Genomic DNA, 16,463 nt, shown 5'->3' on the forward strand with positions numbered 1-16,463 from the left:
TGAAGTATGGACTGGAGTGGAGAGAGACAAGAGGCAAGGAGGTCAGCAAGGAGGCTGAGACAAAAAAGGTAGGATCAGAAGGCACTGGGCAGAGGGTCGGCACTATGAGGGAATAGGGCTGGGCAGACCCGAGAACCTCGAAGAGGGGTTTAGGTGGGAAACCGGCTGGTCAGGGAGTCGCCGGGCGTCACCATGCCGTGATTTAACTATATCTCGGTTTCGCTGAACTGCACCAATAATACGATTCCTCTTTAGCTTCACGAACCTGTACTCCGCTTGTCTCTGAGTAAGGTTTCAAGGTCATTCGAGATGCATTTTAATTTTTCCTTGCCTTGTAACTGCAGGAGAAAAAGCTTCTTGGGTGAGGAAGGGAAACTAGAATGGTGGAAGAAATGATGAAAGGAAATGCCATGGCTGACGATGCCGTCGACCCCAGACCCACATCCTGCCCCTGGCCTGGAATGCCCTCCCTCCTCAAATCCCACAATCACTCTCCCCTCCCTTCAAAGACCTACTGAGGGCCCATCTCCTCCAAGAGGCCTTCTCAGACTAAGCTCTACTTTTCCTCATCTCCCACTCCCTTTTACATCGCCTGACTAGCTCCCTTTGCTCTCCCCCGCTCCCCAGCCCCACAGCACTTATGTACATATCTGTCATTTTATTTCTGTTTATTGATAGCTGTCTTGCCCCCCAGACTGTGAACTCGTTGTAGGTAGGGAATGTCACTGTTTATTGTTGTATTGTACTTCCCCAAGCGCTCAGTACAGTGTTCTGCACACAGTAAGCGCTTAATAAATACGATTGAATGACTGAAGCAGCAGCGTGGCCTAGCAGATAGAATCATGGACTTGGCAGGCGGAAGGTCATGGGTTCTAATCCCGGCTCCACCACTTGTCTACTGCATGACCTTGGGCAAGTTGCTTCACCTCCCTGGATCTCGGTTACCTCATCTGTAAAATGGGGACCATGAGACTGATGTGGGACAGGGACCGTGTCCAACCCGATTTGATCAGCGTTTAGTACAGTACCTGGCCCCTAGTAAGCACTTAATAAATACCACAGTTATTATTAGTGTCTGTTTTAACATTCTCGCTGTTTCTTTCCTCCTCCCTATATCTATTCCGCAGGACCTGTGGAAGAAGAAGAGGCTGGGAGGCTCTGACAGAGAGCTAGGGCTGGTTGGTGGAAGGAGAGATTCTATCCATAGAGAGGATTCTATGTTGTGCATCTTGTGACATGAAAAATCAGACCAGAGGAATTATTTGAATGATAATTTTTATGTAAAATAGACATTTACACCGATTTTGCTTTGGAAAGACTTCTTTAGCCAAAAGTATTCATAACAGACAGTGAAAAAGCAGAGTTTATAATGATTTGTGAATTGGGTAATAAACATAGAAGCAGCATAAGCATTCAAAATGAAGTATTCCTAATTGGTATTCCAGGTGTAAATAAAGAAAGCCCAGTAAAAACATCTGAAAAACAGAGGCTGGGAAACAAGAATGCTACGAACAAACAAAATCCAAAGCAAGTATTCCTCAATGACAAAATAAAATAGCTGAGTCAACTCACTTGAGGCCAACTTTGATCTAAGAGAAAGGCAGTCTGTAACTTCCATAGATGTCATTTTAATCTCAGGAAATCACTGAACACACAGGAAGAAAAGTTTTGAAGCACATGCTTGGAAAACAGCCTCGTTAGGTTCACCACGTTTTTCCGCGAGTGTAAAATCTGACTTATGATTTTAGCGGCACTCACCTTGTGCAATATTAAAACAATCCGTCACATTTATGACACTGATTTTGTCTTCTCAGTGCCACGAACCTTTCGGCCAGATTTGCAACGGGCCTGGTTTGTAGGCGGTATACAAGCAAGCTGCCCTTTGACACATCCAACGTGTGTGACACTTTCTATTTGGGCTCGTAGATATAATAACTCCAGTGCCGTCAGAACTATCTGGAATCAATCAATGACATTTATTGAGCGCTTACTACATGCAGAGCACTGTACTAAACGCTTGGGAGAGTACGATAAAACAGAGTTAGCAGCCACGTTGGAATGCGCTATTTTTGTATGGATTGTGTTCGACAGGTGTGAATAAGATGTAACTTTTAAAGGCATGATAAAGACTACAAATTCAAAAAGTGATGCATAGTTATTCATATTACTGGCTTTGATGCCTCTTGAGGTTGCTCTTTTAAACAAGGCCACTTGTAGCCAAAAAGCAACATTTTCTAGGGGTCGATTGATAAAATGTGAATATCGCTGCTATTGGTATGTGAAGAGCACAGGGTTCCATTTAAGTCTCCCTGAAGGGGTGTTTGAAAAGTCAAAAATTCATTAGCTTGGCTACGTCTCAAATAACTGGAGTTATGCTTACACAGCCCTAAGCCAATCCGTGATATTTATTGAACCTTTACTGTGGGTAGAACACTGTATGAAGCACTTGAAAGAGTGTAATGCATTAGAGTTGGTAGACACGACCACTGAAGTCGTACAAGCGCTTAGTACAGTGATTCGCACACAGTAAGCGATCGATAAATACGATTAATAATAATAATAATAATATGGACAATGAAACGATACAGAAGTAGGATTCTAGGACAAAATGTTCAATCCGATTTTAGCGATCTTCAAGCTGCTATTCAAATCCAGCAGTACTTAGTGATATCCAACAATATTCCATCAATTTGAAAGCTACAGATTGAGTTCATGGATGGATCTCACGTATAATCATGTGAAATCAGGATATGAATGATATCAATTTCTCAAAACAAATCCTTCCCGTGCGTGGGAGGAGTTTGGAAGATCAATACTAAATAAAAGCGATTGAGCAACCAGGAAAAATGTAAACTTGCAAAACAAACGTCTCCACTTGCATTTTCAAGCATACCTGCTTGGGGGCATATGAAAGCTCCTTTTGGGGAGGGATTTCATCTTTCAACTCTATCGAAATGTACTCTCCCAAGTGCTTCGTCCCCTCTCGGGTTGGCACCTGGAGAGTTTCCAGTCCTCTACCGGTCTCGGCTTCGAGAGGGAGAGTCGAGCAGAGGCCTGTCCGTTCCATTTCTAGCTTGGGCAGCGGCTAGCGAGGGGCGGGTCATCTGCTACAAGCCAAAACACCCCCGTGCTGGGCAGCGGCGGCCCGGGAGAGAGTCGAGGGCGGAGACTCGAGTTGACTGCGCGGAAGGAGGCAGTGGTGAATCACTTCCAGATTTAGATCAAGAAAACTCTCCGGATCCACTACCGGAACGACTGCAGGTGGAGGTGGGGCCTTCTGGGAGAGACGTGTCTGTGGCGTCGCTACGGGTCGGCTTGACAGCATAAGACAAGTGTTTAGTACGGTGCTCTGCACAGAGTAAGCGCTCAACTTGGTACGATGCTTTGCATACAGTAAGCACCCAATAACTATGATTGAATAAATGAATACGATTGATTGGTATTTCTAATAAGGCGCGAAGATGGGAAAGGATATTTTTCTATGCATACCACTTCCAATTCCAAAGCAGCTACATAGCAGTTGGCCAAAAGTGCTACTTTTGGAGTGCTAATAGCTGAAAACTTCCCAAAAACGTGTGCACCCAACAGAAGGGAAGAGGTGGCATTCACGTGCCACTTTTTCGCAGTCTATAAAACCTAATTTTCATAGAGTTACAAACAACGTAATTTGTGAGACGGGTATCAGAGCTCTCTGACAAGTAACTCAATCTCCGAATATAAGACTTTTTGGAGAGTCCACAGCCCAGGAAATGAGCATTACGAATCTGACTGCACCAAAGCGATTTGCTTGCAAATGTTTGGCAAATGATAATAACAATAATAGCATATGGAGTAAATAATAACTACTGACTATCATTGCTATGACTATTATTATTACTGATACTCAAACATTTACCCTGAAATCCTTAATGCTTCCATGGTCTGTTCAGACAGAGGTTTTAATGCACTGACTTCTCTAACAGGACATCGCCCACACCAGTTTAAATAATAATAATGGCATTTGTTAAGTGCTAACTAGGTGCCTCCCTCCCACGGTGGCACCTGAAGAGTTTCCAGTCCTCTACCAGTCTCGGCTACGGGAGGGAGAGTCGAGCAGAGGCCTGTCCGATCCATTCCTAGCTTGGGCGGTGGCTAGCGAGCGGCAGGCCGTCTGCTACGAGTCAAAACTCCCCTGTGCTGCGCAACGGTGACATGAGAGTCGAGGACAGAGACTCGAGTTGACTGCGTGGAAGGAGGCGATGTGGTCAACCACTTCTGGATTTTGACCAAGAAAACTCTACGTATCCGCTACCGGAACGATTGCAGATGGAGAGGGGGGCGTTCCGGGAGAGATGTGTCCATGGTGTCGCTATGGGTCGGAGACGACCTGATGGCATAAGACAAGGCTCAGTAAAGTGCTCTGCACACAGTAAGTGTTCGGTAAATATGATCGAATGGACATTAGTAGCTGCGTGGCCTAGTGGATAGAGCACGGACCCGGGAGTCAGAAGGACCTGGGTTCTAATCCCGACTCTGTCACTGGTCTGCTGGGTGACCTCGGGAAGATCAATTCACTTCTCTTGGCCTCAGTTACATCATCTGTAAAATGGGGTTTAGATTGCGAGCCTCGTGTGGGACAGAGACTATGTTCAACCTGATTAGCTTGTATCTACTGCAGTGCTTAGAACAGTGCTTGACACATAGTAAGCATTTAACAGACCTCATCATTATCATTATTAGTACATGTAGTGAAGACAGTAAAGTTATTATATTATTATTTCATTTATTTATACTAATGCCGGTCTCCTCCTCTAGACTGTAAGCTCGTTGTGGGCAGGGAATGGCTCTTATATTGCTATCAGTTCTCTCCCAAGCGTTTAATACAGTGCTCTGCCCACAGTAAGAGCTCAATAAATACGACTGAGGGACTGACCGAAAGGCTCCACAAGCCCCTCCAGAGACAGGGTCGGTGCCTAATTCCCCCCTGTGCACTCTTTCCCAGATCCTTAGCACATTGCTCTGCACATAGTAAGCGCTTAATAAATACTCTCCCCACCGCTAGCACACCCTACTAGAGCCTGCAGGCCTTCCATCTGTGGTCCTTGAGCATGGGGGTTCATTCATTCACTCATTCAATCGTATTTATCGAGCGCTTACTGTGTGAAGAGCACTGTAGTAAGCGCTTGGGAGAGGACAAAGGAACAAGGAACAGACATATTCACCGCCCACGACTAGCTGACAGTCTAGAGGGGTTACTATGGGGATGATGACGATTCTGATGACTTTATCTCTGTCTCTTGATCTTCTCCTTGTGAAATGTGCCCAAACATTTCTTGGGAGGTTCCCGCTGGGCTCAACTCATCCCAGGAAATGACTTTATTCATTTAGGAGTAAATGAATTTACTCATATTAACGTCTGTCTCCCCTTCTAAGCTGTAAGCCCGTTGTAAGCAGGAAATGTGTCTGCTGATTCTGTTGTATCGTACTCTCCCAAGCACAGTGCTCTCTGCACATAGTAAGCGCTCCATAAATGTGACCGATTGATCGATTCATTGATTGAAGGTATTTGGTAGGTTGGAGACTGACCCAACATCGGGCGACTCCATCTTAGCTTTCGGAATCCACTTTTTGGGGTAAAACAAGTCTTTTTACGTTAGCTATAACTTCATTTTGTTTTATGCAGGGGTAATTTGACTTTGTATAATAATAATGATGGTATTTGTTAAGCGCTTACTATGTGCAAAGCACTGTTCTAAGCACTGGGGAGGATACAAGTTGATCAGGTTGTCTCACATGGGGCTTGCAGTCTTAATCCCCATTTTAGAGATGGGGTAACTGAGGCACAGAGAAGTTAAGTGAGTTGCCCAAAGTCACACAGCTGACAAGTGGCTGATCCAGAATTCGAACCCATGACCTCTGATTCCCAAACCCATGCGTGCCCTTTCCACTGAGCCACTCTGCTTCTGTATAAGCCTCTCAGCCCAGGCCTCCCATCCGTGATGAGATTAAGCAAGAAGACACAAGTAACCGTTATCAACTAAATAAGCAGAAGACCACTGCTCTTCTCCAAAGGGGGCGAGCAGAGCTATCGGAAAAACATTGGAGATGAGGCACTTAGTTGATATGCTCTTCTTCCATTACCACCAGACAGGAAACACCCCCACCTATCCTAAACTACATCATAAGTTCTTTGTGGGCAAGAAATGTGCCTGTTTATTGTTGTATTGGACCCTCTCCAGTGCTTAGTACAGTGCTCTGCGCGAAGTAAGCGCTCGATAAATACGACTGAATGAATGAATCGACTGCTCTTTTCATCTTTTATGGTGGTGAGGTGGAGGTGGAGCTTGCTTATAGAGCAACAAATTGGGTCTGTCCTCACCCATAGAGATAATAATAATAATAATAATAATAATAATGTTGGTATTTGTTAAGCGCTTACTATGTGCCGAGCACTGTTCTAAGCACTGGGGTAGACATAGGGGAATCAGGTTGTCCCACGTGGGCTCACAGTTTTCATCCCCATTTTACAGATGAGGGAACTGAGGCACAGAGAAGTTAAGTGACTCGCCCACAGTCACACAGCCGACAAGTGGCAGAGTTGGGATTCGAACTCATGAGCCCTGACTCCAAAGCCCGTGCTCTTTCCACTGAGCCACGCTGCTTCTCCTGAGCCACGCTGCTTCTCCAATAATGATATTGATATCCAATAATGATAATAATAATAATGATGGTATTTGTTAAGTGCTTACTATGTGCCAAGCACTGTTCTAAACGCTGGGGTAATCAGATTGTTCCACATGGAGCTCACCGTCTTAATCCCCATTTTACAGATGAGGTAACTGAGGCCCAGAGAAGTGAAGTGACTTGTCCAAGGTCACACAGCAGACGTGGTGGAGCCAGGATTAGAACCCAGGTCCTTCTGACTCCCACTTTCCACTAAGCCACGCTGCTTCTCATAGATCTGTATTACTATTGAAATGATCATAATAACGTTGGTATTTGTTAAGCACTTACTATGTGCCAAGCACTGTTCTAAGCGCTGGGATGGATACAAGGTAATGAGGTTGTCCCATGTAGGGCTCACAGTTTTAATCCCATTTTTCCAGATGAAGTAACTGAGGTACAGAGAAGTTAAGTGACTTGCCCAAAGTCACCTGGCTGACAAGCGACGGAGCGGAATTAGAACCCATGACCTCTGACTCCCAAGCCCGGGCTCTTTGAAATGATCAACCCCTCATGCTGTGTTGCTGTGATTCGATTCTTTTTCTAGAACGCGATGGTGGTTACTGGTTGAATGTGATGTAACAGGGGCCAAATCTCTAGCCGGGAAGAGCCCTCCTCGTCCCCGCTTCGTGTAACTACAACTCAAGCTCTCTTACTGAAAGCTCACCTCCTCCAGGAGGCCTTCCCAGACCGTGCGCCCCTTTGCCTCTGCTCCTCCTCCCCTCCCCATCGCCCCGACTCCCTCCCTCTGCTCTACCCTCTTCCCCGCCCCATGGCGCTTGTGTATATTTGTACATATTTATTGTTCCATTTATTAAGGATGTGTATGTATCTATAATTCTATTTATTTATATTGATGTCTGTCTGTTTTGTTTTGTTGTCTGTCTCCCCTCTTCTAGACTGTGAGCCCGTTGTTGGGTAGGGATTGTCTCTATTTGTTGCCAAATTGTACACAGTAAAGCACTCAATAATACGACTGTGAAAGAATGTAACCTTACACAGTGATGGTGGATAACTTTGTTTAATGTCTAAATGACTTAAAACCACAGCACAGACTATTTGTTGTAGCCTTTGGGGACTCTTTTTTTATGGTACTTGCTAATAATAATAATTGTGGTATTTGTTAAGCGCTTACTGTGTCCCAGGCACTGTACTAAGCGCTGGGGTGAAGACGAGCAAATCGGGTCGGACATAGTCCCTGTCCCACATGGGGCTCACAGTCTCAATCCCCATTTTATGGATGAGGTAATTGAGGCCCAGAAAAGTCAAGAGACTTGCCCGAGGTCACAGTGCAGACTAGTGGCAGAGCTGAGATTAGAACCCATGACCTTCTGACTTCCAGGAATATGCCACCTTATTATGTTGCCAGACACTGTACTAAGCACTAGGGTAGACACAAAGAAATCAAGTTGGACACAGTCCATGTCCCAGATGGGGCTCATTTTGCAGATGAGGAACTGAGGCCCAGAGAAGTGGAGTGACTTGCCCCAGGTCACACAGTGGACAAGTGGCGGAAGCAGAATTGCAACTCAGGTCCTTCCAACTCCGAGGCCCACGCTCTAGCCTCTAGGCCACACTGCTTCTCTTTTTTATAATATTTCTTAAGTGTTTACTATGTGCCAACCACTGTACTAAGCTCTGGATCCAAGATAATCACATTGAACACAGTCCCTGTCCCACATGGAGTTCACAGTCTAAGAAGGATAGGCAGATTCATCCAGAACTTTGTGGTTTCTCACTTTTGAATCATATTTTCTCTCTTCCTTTGCCAGTTCTGAATGAGAGAAAACTCCTATGAACAAAGAAACCTATATATATATATATATATATACATATACTCATATATTAAGCTTTTTATTATAAATTACAGAATAAATAACACCCCAAAATAAAAGCCCAAGTTGTCAGTTGAACTTGACTCCTCTCATGTTTTAAAAAAAATATGCATTTTTTTTTCAGTTACCAATTGAGATTGTATTTCCTAGGTCCACTTGGATAAAATATTCAATTAAAGGCCCTCGATCAAAAATATATTTCAAAAAACATTCAAGGCCTCGGGTCTAATTCACATCCTGTCCTAGATACAAAACTCTCATTAAACTTTGGATGAGAGGTGAGTTGGGCTCTGTCTGTCCAGCTAAAGTTTCTCGAATATCTCTGTGCTTTACCTGAAAAATACTCTGAATCTTTAATAGCTTTTCAAAAAAATAAAAAGTCCTAAAACGATTGACATGAAGCGAACGAAGCAGGTCATTTTCATCAGTTGCGGAGGCTAAATATTTCTATGGCATGATTATATTTTTTACATAAAAATAACTTTATGGATAAATTAAAGTTTTTGAGTAATATTATGGAAATCACAGAACAGAGCTGTTACGAAAATGATTATCCTTTAATGAGGCTAAAACATTCGAAGGCATTTTCCTTTTGAGTACTGTCTGCTCCAAGCTCCGACTTTTTCAGAGATGGTGAAGTTCAAATTAATTCTGGCTGCTCTCCTTTCGAGACACAGAGGGACAAGGGAAAATCAAGAAAATCAAGACTAGGGGGCTTCTGTAGCCCAGTAAGGCTTTGCAAAGAAACATGGTTCATCCATCCTTTTTTCTTTAATACCTCTCTTCCCCGCCTCCAAGATTCTGGTTTGGCAGCAGTCAGCGTGCGAAGGATTGGGTAAAAGATGGAAGAATGAATCTTTTTCCTCATCGGTCACTGACAGGTTGGTCTGTTGAGGCCTGTGAACTTGTCCTGTGTCTTCTCCACACCTCGCTCCTTCCCTGATACCCCACCATAGTCGGGTGCCCGGCTGCCTATAGCGCTCCAAGCCCTGGCCATTTCGGGGAGCAAAAATTAAAAAAAAAAAACGGAATTCAATCTCCCATCTGAAACAGTGTTTGGAGTCACACCAAGGAGTAACCCCAGGAAATTCAGTCAACACCGAGGTACCTTCCACCTCCTTGCCTCCTCGTACATCCCATCCGTTCAAGGGAAACGTCGCAGGTCTCCGAGCGATGGGGTTTCCAACCCAAGTCCAACATGGGCCTCCCCGATGATGAAGCCAGAACGCCGTCCCCTCAGCCTCCCATCCCTCTCCCTTCCTCGGGGCCGCCGGCGTCGTCCCGGGAGCATCCGCCCGAGTTCCACTAGGTCCGATCTTTCTCTGGCACTTCCTGTAATCGTCTCTCTAAGCGATCCAACTTGGCCAGATTCTCCTTAAGCAACTTGCTTTTGGGGACTAGCTGTAAGGCTTTCTCATAATAACCCCGTGCAGAGATATAGTCACCCTGTGGGGGAAAGATAAAAGAGAACAGGGGTCACGTACAGTCTTCCATTTCAAATATTTTCCACAAAGAACTGAGGGCTGAGGGAATTTGACTTCGGCTTTGTTACCTGCTTGGTAATCATTCATTCATTCATGTGGTTGTATTTATTGAGGGCCTAGTCTGTGCAGGGCACTGTACTAAACACTTGGGAGAGTACAAAACCACGATAAACGGCCCACCACGAGCTTACAGTCTACAGGAGAGGAGAAAGACATCAATTCAAATAAATATATTACAGATATGTACATAAGTGTCCACATCCAAAGAAGACTCTTGAAGAGTCTAGTGGTTTTAAGCCTCAGTCTAGAGAAGAAAATGATAATAATAATAACAGTGGCATTTGTCAAGTGCTTACTATGTGCCAAGCACTCTATTAAGCACTAGGGTGGATACAAGCAAATCGGGTTGGACACCCTCCTCGTACCACATGGGGTTCACACTCTCAATCCCCACTTTACAGATGAGGTAACTGAGGCCCAGGGAAGTGAAGTGACTTGCCCAAGGTCACACAGCAGACAAGTGGCGGAGCTGGGATTAGAACCCAGGTCCATCTCCTCCCAGGCCTGTGCCCTATCCACTAAGCCGCACTGCTTCCTAACTGCCGAGCTACATTCATTCATTCAATTGTATTTACTGAGCGCTTACTGTGTGCAGAACACTGTACTAAGCGCTTGGAAAGTACAATTCGGCAACAGATAGAAACAATCCCTACCCAACGACGGGCTCACAGTCTAGAAGCGGGAGACAGACAACAAAACCAAACAAGTAGACAGGCATGTTACATAGCAGAACAGATTTTTTATTTTGCTAACATAAAGTGGGAGGTCCCCGGGTAGCTTAATTATCGTTGACAAACAGAGGGAGGAACATATTTGTTATGAAGATTCACCCCTCCTGTATTAAGCACTGTGCTAAGTGCTTTGGAAAGTACAATACAAACCCTCTTCTCCCCGCTTTCCCTCTGCTCCTCCCCCTCTCCCATCCCACCCCCTCAGCACTGTACCCGTCTGCTCAACCGTATATATCTTCATTACCCTATCTATTTTGTTAATGAGATGTACATCACCTTGATTCTATTTAGTTGTCATTGTTTTAATGAGATGTTCTTCCCCTCGATTCTATTTATTGCCACTGTTCTTGTCTGTCCGTCTCCTCCGATTAGACTGTAAGCCCGTCAAAGGGCAGGGACTGTCTCTATCTGTTATATATATGTTGGTATCTGTTAAGCGCTTACTATGTGCAGAGCACTGTTCAAAGCGCTGGGGTAGATACAGGGTAATCAGGTTGTCCCACGTGAGGCTCAGAGTTAATCCCCATTTTCCAGATGAGGTAACTGAGGCACAGAGAAGTTAAGTGACTTGCCCACAGTCACGCAGCTGACAAGTGTTACCGATTTGTACATTCCAAGCGCTTAGTACAGTGCTCTGCACACAGTAAGCGCTCAATAAAAACTATTGAATGAATGAATACATTAAGTCGGTAGACATGATCCCTGCCTTCACAGATTTGATTATCCTCTTGTGGCCTTACTACCTGTGAAAGCCCTAGATTTCCCTAGAAGGAAGGGAATAAAATGTCATGCTACCACAGCCCCGAGTGCTTAGTACGGTGCCTAACAGCTATCACTCCTATTTGCCAAGTGAAAAAGCTAAGGACCCCAAGTCCCCTGCTCAAAGGGAATCACGGCAGTCAGAAAGCTTTGTTTCTGGAGAAGCAGCGTGGCTTAGTGGAAAGAGCCTGGGCTTTGGCCTCAGAGGTCGTGGGTTCTAATCCCGGCTCTGCCACTTTTCAGCTGTGTGACTTTGGGCAAGTCACTTCACTGCTCTGTGTCTCAGTTACCTCGTCTGTAAAATGGGGATGAAGACTGGGAGCCCCACGTGGGACAACTTGATAACCTTGTATCTCCCCCAGTGCTTAGAACAGGGTTTTGCACATAGTAAGGGCTTAACATATGCCATCATCATCATCATTCTGATGAACAAGACCAAGTTGAGCCAATGAGTCAGGCAGAGGTATTTATTGAACTCCCACTGGAATGGGTTCCGAATTGAATCCCGGCTCTGCCGTTTGCCAGCTGCGTGACTGTGGGCAAGTCACTTCACTTCTCTGGGCCTCAGTTCCCTCATCTGTAAAATGGGGATTAAGACTGTGAGCCTCACGTGGGACAACCTGATTACCCTGTCTCTCCCCCAGTGCTTAGAACAGTGCTCTGCACATAGTAAGCGCTTAACAAATACCAACATTATTATTGATACCCGAAGAAAGCACAGATCCACGTTTAGGACTTCTTGAAACTCCTACCCTCTTGGCTCAGTAAATTATCATCATCATCATCATAATAGTGATGGTATTTGTTAAGCACTTACTATGTGCCAAGCACTGTTCTAAGCACTGGGGGAGAGACAAGGTTATCAGGTTGTGCCAGGTGGGGTTCACAGTCTTAATTCACATTTTACAGGTGAGGTAACTGAGGCATAGAGAAGTTAAGTGACTTGCCCCAAGTCCCACAGCTGACAAGTGGTGGAGCCAGAATCAGAACCCACGACCACTGACTCCCAAGCCGGGGCTCTTTCCACTAAGCCACGCTCCTTCTGAAATCAGGGGCATTTATTGAGCACTTACCATGTGAAGAGCACTGTACTAAGCACTTGGGAGAGTAATAGTAATAATAATGGTATTTGTTAAGCGCTTCCTATGTGTCAGGCGCTATACTTAGCGCAGGGGTGGAGACAAGCAAATCAGGTTGGATACAATCCATATCCAAGAGAAGCAGCGTGGCTCAGTGGAAAGAGCACAGGCTTTGGAGTCAGAGGTCATGAGTTCGAATCCCAGCTCTGCCACTTGTCAGCTGTGTGACTGTAGGCAAGTCACTTAACTTCTCTGTGCCTCAGTTACCTCATCTGTAAAATGGGGAAGACTGTGAGCCCCACGTGGGACATCCTGATTCCCCTGTGTCTACCCCAGCGCTTAGATCCTGATTCCCCTGTGTCTACCCCAGCGCTTAGAACAGTGCTCGGCACATAGTAAGCACTTAACGAATACCAACATTATTATATCCAATGTGGGACTCAGGGTCTCAACCCCCATTTTCCAGATGAGGTATCTGAGGCCCAGAGAAGTGAAGTGACTTGCCCAGGGTCACACAGCAGATGAGTGGCAGGGCCGGGATTCAAATCCATGAGCTTCTGACTCCCAGGGCCGGGCTCTAGCCACTACACCATAGGACTGATTGATCGGGTTGGACTTCCACCAGTAGCATCCAATAAAGCTCGCCGTGGCCAATGGTGCTTGGAATCTGAACTATCCACTACGATTATAACCCGGTTAGCGTTTTTAATTGGTTCGATGAACAAAGAATGATAAGTTAAAGAGCACTAACTGAAGTATAATTTCCCATGGGAAATACTGTAAACTGCATTAATTTGCTCCCGAAATTCAAAAGCTTAACCCAAACAATAGAAACACTTGTAAAAACCACGATAGCTTCCTGTGCCAAGAGCAACGTAAACATGCACCAATATAAAATATTGGATTTAGATTTTATATATATGTAAAAATACTTAATCTAAAAAATATTTTTCACATCCTATTCATCATAAAGCACCATTTTTTATAAGTTTAAGCTCTTCCCGGCTCTACCACTTGTTAACTGTGTGACCTTGGGTGAGTCGCTTCACTTCTCTGGGCCTCAGTTACCTCATCTGGAAAATGGGGATTAAAACTATGAGCCCCATTTGGGACAGGGACTGTGTCCAACTCAATTTCCTTGAATAATAATAAGTGTGGTATTTGTTAAGTGCTTACTATGTGTCAAGCACCATTCTAAGCAGGAGAGGAGACACAAGGTAATCAGGTTGTCTCACATGGGGCTCACACTTTTAATCCCCATTGTACAGATGAGGGAACTGAGGCCCAGAGAAGTGAAGTGACTTGCCCAAGGTCACACAGCAAAGTGGTGGATCCTGAATCCGCTAGAGAGAGAGAGAGAGAGAGAGAGAGAGAGAGAGAAGAGAAGAGAAGCAGCGTGGCTCAGTGGAAAGAGCCCAGGCTTGGGGGTCGGAGGTCATGGGTTCGAATCCCAGCTCTGCCACTTGTCAGCTGTGTGACTGGGGGCAACTCACTTCACTTCTCTGGGCCTCAGTTACCTCATCTGTAAAATGGGGATTAACTGTGAGCCTCCGTGGGACAACCTCATTTCCCTGTATCTACCCCAGCGCTTAGAACAGTGCTCTGCCCATAGTAAGCGCTTAACAAATACCAACATTATTATTATCTGTTAGGTGTTTATGTGGTGCTAGGAGTTTGTTTTGCCCCCCAAACAGAATCAAGCAGAAGAAAAACGAAGACCCTACTCCTAACCCATGCAGACTAGGCAAGTTTTCATAACAGTGTGGCCTAGTGGAAAGAGTACAGGTCTGGGAGTCAGGAGGATCTGGGTTCTAATCCTGACTCCACCACATGTCGGCTGTGTGACCTTGGGCACATTAATGCAAATTAATAAGTGCAAATTAATGCACTTCTCTGTGCCTCAGTTCCCTCATCTGTAAAATGGTGATTAAGACTGTAAGCCCCACATGGGACAGGGACTGTGTCCAATCTGATTATCTCATATCTATCCTAGTACTTAGATCAGTGCTTGACCCACAGTAAGTGCTTAACACATACCATCCATCGTGGCTTAGTGGAAAGAGCATGAGCTTGGGAGCCGGAGGTTGTGGGTTCTAATTCTGGCTCCACCACTTGTCAGCTGTGTGTCTTTCAGCAAGTCATTTAACTTCTCTGTGCTTCAGTTACCTCGTCTGTAAAATGGGGATTGAGAATGTGAGTCCCATGTGGGACAGGGACTATGTCTAACCTGTTTATGTTTTATCTACCGCAGCGCTTAGAACAGTGCTTTACAAATACCATTATTCTCCTTCTTCTTACTATTATAGACATCTCTTTTAACACAATATCCATTTAGAAAGGGCAGAGATCTCTGGCACTAAGCATAACATAGGAGGAGAACTGAAACCAACTCTTATTCTATTAATAGCAAAAGCCATCTCTTTAAAGACACCTGGGTTTCAGTGTTCACTAAATTCACCGTTTAGCAGAATTTCCCCCAATAATCATTATGTAATTCCCATAACACTCAAAATGGAGTCAATACTCAAATCTCAAAGGGGCAAATTGGATCCAGGGTGAAAATTACACATCAAGAAAACTAAGATTCATGATAATTCCTTATAGATATTTCACACACTCTGTATTTAGCATGCTCTCCCATGTACTTAGTAAAGTGTTTTGCCCACAGTAAGCGCTCAATATGATTGAATGAATGAATGAATCTATCATCTATCTCATCTCTCTCACATATACATACATAAAATTCAAGGAACGATGCATTTTTTTCAGTATTTATTAGGTTCTTACTATGTTCTAATCAAGCAATCAATCATTTGTATTTACTGGGTGCTTACTTGTGGGCAGAGCAATGGACCAAGTGCTTGGGAGAGTTCAACACAACAGAGTCGGTATTCAGGTTCCCTGCCCACTGCGAGCTTAATAATAATAATATTAATATTTGTTAAACTATGTGCCAAGCACCATTCTAAGCGCTGGGGTAGATAAAAGGTTTTCCACATGGGGCTCACAGTCTTAAGCCCCATTTTCCAGATGAGGTAACTGAGGCACAGAGAAGTGAAGTGGCTTGCCCGAGGTCACACAGCAGACGAGTGGCAGAGCCGGGATTAGAACCCACGTTCTCTGGCTTCCAAGCTCGCGCTCTTTCCACTAAGCCACACTGCTTCTCTACAGTCTAGAGAGAGAGGTCGATATTAACATAAATAAATAAATTACTGATAAATATATAAGGGCTTTGGGGCTGAGGGAGAGGTGAATAAAGGGTACAAGAGCAACTCAGGAGGGAATGGGAGAAGAGGAAAGGAGAGCTCAGTCAGGGAAGCCTTTTGGAGGAGATGGGCCTTCAATATGGCTTTGAAGATGGGGAGAGTCATTGTCTGACCGATATGAGGATGGAGGGAGTTCCAGGCCAGAGGCAGGATTCATTCATTCATTCATTCAATAGTATTTATTGAGTGCTTACTAAGTGCAGAGCACTATATTAAGCCCTTGGAATGGACAATTCGGCAACATTCATTCATTCAGTAGTATTTATTGAGCACTTACTATGTGCAGAGCACAGTTCTAAGAGCTTGGAATGGACAAATCAGTAACAGATAGAGACAGTCCCTGCCCTTTGACGGGCTTACGGTCTAATCGGGGGAGACGGACAGATGAGAACGATAGCAATAAATAGAATCGAGGGGATGAACATCTCATTAAAACAATAGTTAATAAATAGAATCAGGGTGATGTACATCTCATTGACAAAATAAATAGGGTAATGAAGATATATACAGTTGAGCGGACAGGTACAGTGCTGAGGGGATGGGACGG

At 44.7% G+C, this 16,463-nt stretch overlaps 1 protein-coding gene and 1 long non-coding RNA gene across 2 annotated transcripts in view; one reads left to right on the forward strand and one right to left on the reverse strand.

The window, feature by feature from the left end:
• LOC114805825 lies at positions 1-2,847 on the forward strand. The gene is made up of 2 exons (XR_003753853.2): positions 1-68; positions 1,128-2,847. It is a non-coding gene; the product is annotated as an uncharacterized LOC114805825 (long non-coding RNA).
• Positions 2,848-8,659: 5,812 nt separating this feature from the next.
• The window catches only part of TMTC1 (transmembrane O-mannosyltransferase targeting cadherins 1), a 361,323-nt gene continuing 353,519 nt past the window's right edge, over positions 8,660-16,463 (reverse strand). The window contains exon 20 of the mRNA XM_029058287.2: positions 8,660-9,983. Coding sequence (XP_028914120.2) covers positions 9,843-9,983 — 141 coding nt within the window. The 3' untranslated portion in view covers positions 8,660-9,842. The remainder of the gene's footprint in view (positions 9,984-16,463) is intronic.

The sequence above is a fragment of the Ornithorhynchus anatinus genome, chromosome 2, assembly GCF_004115215.2.
Source record: "Ornithorhynchus anatinus isolate Pmale09 chromosome 2, mOrnAna1.pri.v4, whole genome shotgun sequence".
In the NCBI taxonomy this organism is placed as follows: domain Eukaryota; kingdom Metazoa; phylum Chordata; class Mammalia; order Monotremata; family Ornithorhynchidae; genus Ornithorhynchus; species Ornithorhynchus anatinus.